Source organism: Peromyscus eremicus, chromosome 19, assembly GCF_949786415.1.
Source record: "Peromyscus eremicus chromosome 19, PerEre_H2_v1, whole genome shotgun sequence".
In the NCBI taxonomy this organism is placed as follows: Eukaryota; Metazoa; Chordata; class Mammalia; order Rodentia; family Cricetidae; genus Peromyscus; species Peromyscus eremicus.
Genome location: NC_081435.1, coordinates 62,915,107 through 62,922,317, shown reverse-complemented (window position 1 = coordinate 62,922,317; position 7,211 = coordinate 62,915,107). Strand labels below are relative to the sequence as shown.

The 7,211-nt window shown below is 51.2% G+C and overlaps 1 protein-coding gene across 1 annotated transcript in view; it reads right to left on the bottom strand.

Annotated features, from left to right (window-relative positions):
- Positions 1-1,501: 1,501 nt before the first annotated feature.
- Positions 1,502-7,211, bottom strand: part of Smad7 (SMAD family member 7) — a 28,605-nt gene continuing 22,895 nt past the window's right edge. Inside the window, exon 4 of the mRNA XM_059246206.1 lies at positions 1,502-3,558. Within this exon, the coding sequence (XP_059102189.1) occupies positions 3,020-3,558 (539 nt within the window). The 3' untranslated portion in view covers positions 1,502-3,019. The remainder of the gene's footprint in view (positions 3,559-7,211) is intronic.

Here is a 7,211-nt window from a genome sequence, read left to right as displayed (position 1 = left end):
TATTCTCTGGCTACATTGAGGCTAATATAACTCTGCCAGACCCCCCCAGCTCCAAGCCAGATCATGCCTTCAAGTGAGGCTGGAAGATGGGATACTGATGTCTGTGACTGATGCCAACAACCCAGCCCTGGGCACACTGACTGCAGGTGGTAGGTACCAGATTCCACCTAACGCCAGGCTTCGCCAGGCTTCTCGACAGCCTCCCTACCCAGTCCGCCACTCCACTAGAATCCACAGGTCATATCTAATTCCAGCCTCCTTCTAAAGTTTCTGCCTCCTCAATCCGGAGGCTCTGCTCCCACAGCAGGGCCAGTGGAAGTGAACTATTGGACTCCAGCCACACAGGATTACATCACATAAACATCTCAGTGATCACACTTGCCAGTTAACTCCCTTAGCCTCCCCATACCTCCATTCTTGCAGAGGGTCCTGGGGAAAATTAAATAGTTAATTGCCCTACTTCAGTGGTCCTCAACCTTCCTAATACTGCAACCCATTAATACAGTTCCTCATTATTTTGTTGCTACTTCATAGCATACTGTTATGAATTGTAATGTAAATATCTGGTATGCAGGGTATCTGTGACCCCCTTAGGGGGTCACAACCCATAGGTTGAGAACTGCTGCCCTACATGGTTAGCACTAGGCCTGGCATCTGCTGAAACCTTCAGTATTTAAGTGACTATTGGGGCTGGAAGAGATGGCCCATCAGTTCAGAGCATTTGTTGCCCTCACAGAGGTCCTACGTTCAATTCTCAGCACCCACTCACAGTAGCTAACTGCCTACAACTCCAGTTCTAGGGGAATCTAAGACACTCTTCTGACCTCCTTGGACACGATGCATGCACGTGGTATACATATGTATATGCTGAATCTCATCTAAAACATGGACAAAAATCTTAGCTCAGCTTATGCAGCCAAAGTACTAAGGACCTCCCAGCAAGAGGCTCAGGATGAGCTGGACCACAGGACTGGAGAAGCTGTCATGAACATCCCAAGCCTGGACCCAGTCATTACTTGAGAGAGAGGGAGGGAGGTGGGGGCTTTATCCCTCTGATCACTATGGGACACTTAACCTAGATCACTTCCTGGGGTCTCAGTCCCCTCCCCTGAGAAAGAAGCACTAGCTCAGTGTGTAATTAGCACGAGCCAAGGGAACCTGGTTCTTGAGGGTGTACCTGCTCTTCTGCCACTAACCCCATCTTCCCAGTGAGACACCCTTTCTCCCCAACTCCACCAACTTCCAAAAGCCCAGCCCAGGGCTCCCCCAAGTCACTTCCCAATATACAGTTAGGAAACCTGGAGCCACACCAAACAAGAGGGTGTGTGCGTGTGCGTCGGGGGTGGGGGTGGGAGTGGGAGTGTGTGTGGGGGGGTGTGTCTCCAGCTCTGGGAAGAACTACTACCCAGAGCCTTTATTCCCTGGCCCATTCACCTTTGAAAAACCTCCCAGCCTCCCTCCAAGCAAAAGAAAAAGCAGCTGAACAACATGGGATGAAGTATACATTTTAAAAATTGTTTAATGGAACATAAACTCCTTTAGAAAAACATTCAGCTAGGTGATAACACCCATAGAAAAAAACACCAATCTTGTGTTTATCTTTTTTAATTTGGCATGTTATTTGCATTTATATTAAAGCAAAGTGCATCTTTTCTTTAATTTTCTTGTTTATACACATTGCACAATACATAAATAATGATGCTTATAAAACGTCTTTATATTTACAAGTAATAATATATTTATATATAACATAAAATACATTTCTTTAATAAATCTCAGCTTTTTTTTTTAAGGAGTCCTTTCTCTCTCAAAGCACTACAATGCTAAATTTCCAATGAGAATGCTTCTCTTGTTCATTTAAACCTTTGTAGTTAGAAAAATAGCTTATGTTAAAGTCTAAACATGCTCATTGAGCTAAGAACAGTGTCAAAGTATCATACGAGTGTATGAGTCGAGAGAAGAGCTGGGAGTCAGCCTAGGATGGTACCTTCGTTACGACAGACCACACCCTTCTTGGTGGGGAGGGGGGCCACTGAGCAGACCCCTCCCCGGGATGCCCCTCGATGGTCTACAGAGCTCAGCACACAGGCTAAGGGATGGGGTGCTGAGCTGACTTTCCACATCTGGGAGAAACCTGATGAAAAACCACAGCAGGGGACCGGCTGAAGGAGGGCCCAAGGGTCCTGGGTTAGCAATACTGTGACCGGGCTGTCCCTGCAGCCCACAGGAAGCCCATCTCAAGAGAAATCCAGGAGCAGATGGCCAAAAAAAGACAGCTATGACAATGGCAGCGGGTGACAGGCAGTGAGACAGGGATGAAAACAATTGGTTCTGGTTCAGCCTCTAGCAGGCTGGCTTCTCAGAAGCCTGTGGATAGGCCCGTGTCCTGAAAGGGGGAGGCAGGGCAGGGGCTTCGGCGGGCCGGGGCAAAGCTTGGCAGCTGCTGTGACACCTGCTGCCAGTCTGCTGCCCAGGTACTGCCTCTGCCCCACTGAGCATGTCCAAAGGGCGCGAGAGACACACAGCTTGAGACTGCAGCCTCTCAGCTGGGGACATCCATAAGGAACACAAAAAAAGCATTTCCCCCATCTGCCGTTCATGCACACCCCTACGCGCTCAAACATCCACTCCTGATAATGCTGATCCAAAGGGGAGGCAGCACCCCACCGTCATACACCATGTTTGACAGTGCTGACTTTTGCTTCCCGTTTTCATACCGGGGGGTGTCCTGTCCACCACACCCACCACCTCAAAAAAACAAACAAAACAAAAAATCCAAAAAACAAACAAACGAAAATTCATCATAAGCTACTTCTCCAAGAACAAGACAAACAAAACACACACACAAGAACGGGAAGGGGAGAAAAAAAAACACAAAACAATCAACAATGGTAACAACAAAACCGACCAAAGAGTTTGCATGAAAAGCAAGCACTCGGGAGGGAAAGGTTAGCAGCAAGTAGTTTGAACGGTGGCCTGCTCGGCTCACGCTCCGTCCTGTCCACGTCTCCCCACGCAACTACCGGCTGTTGAAGATGACCTCCAGCCAGCAAGGGCAGCTGCTGATGAACTGGCGGGTGTAGCACTGGCCCCAGCCCTTCACGAAGCTAATCTGCACAGTGAAGCCCGTCCACGGCTGCTGCATGAACTCATGGTCGTTGGGCCGCTGCAGGCTATAGGCTTTCTCGTAGTCGAAAGCCTTGATGGAGAAACCAGGGAACACCTTGTGCACCAACAGCGTCCTGGAGTCCGGGTTGTCCAGTGTGGCGGACTTGATGAAGATGGGATAACTGCTGCGGTTGTACACCCACACGCCATCCACTTCCCGCGTCAGCTGGATGCCACAGCCGATCTTGCTCCGCACTTTCTGCACCAGCTGACTCTTGTTGTCCGAATTGAGCTGTCCGAGGCAAAAGCCATTCCCCTGAGGTAGATCATAGAAGATATCCAGGGAGGGCTCTTGGACACAGTAGAGCCTCCCGACTCGTGTCTTCTCCTCCCAGTATGCCACCACGCACCAGTGTGACCGATCCCCAGGTTCCAGAAGAAGTTGGGAATCTACAAAAACAAAATGGCAGACATTAGTTGGCGGGTGGTGGGGACCCAGGTTCTTTTCCCTCCTAAAGTCAAAACACATACACACACACACCACACATTTGTACACATACTCTTGAGTCCCCATAACCAGTACAAAACAAAAAGAGGGAGTAAGGGGAAGCCTGGACTCAACGCAGGGTCTGTCTACCATGCTAATGGGGACAAGACACCTTCATCCACCTTTAAGCACGGGGGCTTACTACTGTTGTTCCCAATCTCCTTCCATCCAATCAGGAATCCACAGCATCAACACCTGTGCCTATTTATCCCCGAGAACCAGACACTGAGACCCTTGATAAGGTGGTTTTGCTGTGTTGGGCTGGGGGAAAAAATGCCTCAGAAACAGCCTAGAGTTACAGCTGCTTCCCATGGACGGAACCTTGAGTGACAGCTTCTCTAGTGTGCCCCCTACTCCCCACCCCCAGTGTCCTGGATGATAGAAGTTGGCCTACCGGGTGGTGACCCAGTCAGACTGAGAAGACAGGTGGGCCTGCACCCTCTGCAGCTAGCTAGTACTAACTAGTCACTAGTCACCCAGTTCTCACATCAGTGCCTTGTTCATAAGGGGGAGTCAGCTGGTTTAAAAAATAAAGATGTGGGTGGCTCCAGGGTTTTAAAACAAAAAAGCCATCTCCCTGGCAGAAACCAACTCTCTCTGTGTGTGACAGCAGACTTAGCCCAAGTTCAAATGCCAAGTTACAACATGCAGGTGGACATCAGCCTTAAACCACGGCTGACCCTGACAGAAGATGCCGTGTCTGAAATAAATGTGACCATCCTTGAGGTACCCCTTCTCTGCCAGTCCACCTTCCCCCCGGAGGTGCCTCCCCAATCCAGTTTGACCCTGCCCGGCCTACACCGCCCCTTGTGGTATTCCACCTGCCCCCTCCCTGACTTGCAAGTCCTCCCCTGGCACAGGCCACAACAGCCTGGAAGCCTGGGGTGAAGCTGGTGAGGTGCTCTTCCTAAACAATTGTTCTGAGAACTTTAAAAGAGGGGGCTACATGGAGGAACGTCCCTTCCCCCCCTGCACCGACATTCTACTACCTCCCTTAACTCTAGTCAAGAGAACAGGCCTCAGACTGAGGACTATAAATCTCCCCAGCCCCGCCAGGCTGCAGGAACGCTGTGGTTTGTGGCGGCAGGGTGGAGACCGGAAGTCTTTGTATTTGTTAACAGAAATGGGGAAAGGCAAGAGGGGAAGGCGCGGGGGTGGGGACACCAAGGCTGCCCTGGCAGCCTCCTGCCTCTCTCCCACTCGGGTAGGTTCGGTGGGCCCTGAAGATGGATCTGTGTGTGGGGAGATGTGTGTCCTTTGAGGCCTTTGTTCCAGGGCTCAGAGTGATGAGGGCTGTCCCCATGCAGGGGCAGGACCAAGAAGCCTTGTTGGTAACCGGGGCAGCTTGGTACATCAATCCATTCCAACTTTTAGAGGCATGTTAGGACCTGGGATCCAGTCAGCTCCGTTGCCTTTTTTTTTTTTTTTTAAAGCAGCAGTCAGTTTTGGATGGGACATCCCATGAGTGAGTCTGTCCATTTGTACAGACTGAAACCCACAAGGTAGCCTCATACACACAAATCCTGAGCGGCTGTCCCCTACTACAGACACCCCCCCACTGGCCTCCCCCCAATCCATGCCCAGTTAACACACAAAGGGGATGCCAAGACGGAGGGGAGCAGTGGATTCCTTTTCCCTGAATCCCAACGCCACTGCAAATCAACACCGCAAACCTACCCACCCGGTCCCCTGCCCCCACTGCCATGAAGCAACCCCCCCAGTACACAAAACTGCATGTGTGTCTGAGTGTGTGTCTATGATGGGGTGCCTGTGCCTGCACACACACTAGAAAACATGAAAAGCAAGAGCGGGACAAGGGCTCTCTGCAGAAAGGTGACTCATCGGGCATTAACTTGTTTCTGCAAAGTATCCATCAACTGCTAATAAACTCGTGAGCGCTGGCAATCTTTGAACTTTCTTGCAGAGGGAGCTCAGCTCCGAAGGCCACACCAACGACCCCTAACGCCCAATGAAGTAAGACACTTCTGGCCCCAAGAGTGCTCCCAAAGTCTCCCCAAGAAACCTGGCCAGGGACAGGGAAACTCGGGGAGTGGCTAAAAAGAAGGAAAGAGGTTGGGGAGACTCTCAGAGGGGCCTCACAGGGCTTTGTTTCATGCAGCCCAGCCTCACTGAAACCTGGCACCAGACAGCGAGGGTAGGGGGAAGGGAATGAATGAAGGGAAGGGGAGGAGGCGGAGGCGGAGGCGGAGCTTGGGATCAAGTTGCTCCCTGTGCCAGGCCTGCTGGTCTCTCCTCAGCAAGGGGTGGGGGTCCTGTCTGCCAGGCAAGCCTCTAGGGCAGAGCAAACTGGGAGAGGCTGGGGCCTGAGGCCTGTGGGGGAGAGGCAGCAAGGAGGGGAAGCATGCCTGGGTTTTTTTTTCATCTGCACAACCAGTCTACCCAGCAATCTGCTGCCAGACATCCCCAGGAAAAAGCCCTTTTCTGTTGAGGTTAATGGCCCGGCCCAGATAAATGGCAGTGTGGGTCTCCCCTCAATCCACCACAGGGAGACCCCTACTTGCTCCTCCCAGTCTCCAGCCCCACACAGGGCAGCTCTACACCTCTCCCTGCTCCTGCCCCAGACTGTTTCTGAGCACACTCTGGCAAACCGTCAGCGCACATCCCAATGCTGGGACCATACCTTCTGAGAACCTAGAGCAGCACCATACAATGGTGGTACCCGGGTGTCCACCTTGGCCCCAATACTGGCTGGGCAGGCTCACTTACAAGAAATCAACCAACACCGTTTTCTTAGGAACAACTCCCTGAATTGGGCCTTCAGCCCACACAGGTCCCCTGACAAGAGTTAGGGTAGGTATTTCCCAGGACACATGGACAGGGCCTTCGAAGTCTTGGTCACCCCCAAGGAGGGGGGAGAGAACAGGAAACCCAGCTCTGGCCTCAGTGCTCGTATTCCCAACACGGACCCACTCACACTCGTCAATTTCTCCCAGCTTTATAACCTTTCCGGTGTTTTCAACTTTTCCTCCCCAGAAAACTGTACAGGGGCTTGTTTTGAAACTGCGCGTATTCATTTTAAAGCATCCAAAAGAAAAGCTACATTGTAAAAAGCTCACTAATCAGATGCCTGCTCACAATATTTTATTACAGCTGAGGGAATTTTTGGAGCAATACCAGAAAAATGCTGAATCTGCCTAAAATTCCATTAAGGTGTTTGCCCCTCCCGTCCACATTTTCCTTAATGCAGAAAATCCTCCCTTTAAGGGGAGTAGGGACTGAGGAGGGGGTGGACGGGTTACAGTGTCTGCAGAAGGAAGACCACTGAGCAAGGAGAGAGAGCTACCACCCCTGGTCACCAATGAACACCCCAGACAAACACTTGTAGACCAGAGACTCACAAATGACTCTCATACTTTGGGCCTCAGTGGCACAGGGTGACTACACCTCAAGGCGACAAGTTAGGAACAGAAATCTCATCATTTAAAAATGTTTAGGGGCTGGGCCAGGTATTGGTGGTGGGCGCCTTTAATCCCGACATTTGGGAGGCAGACGTAGTCGGACCTCTGTGAGTTCAAGGCCAGCCTGGTCTACAAGA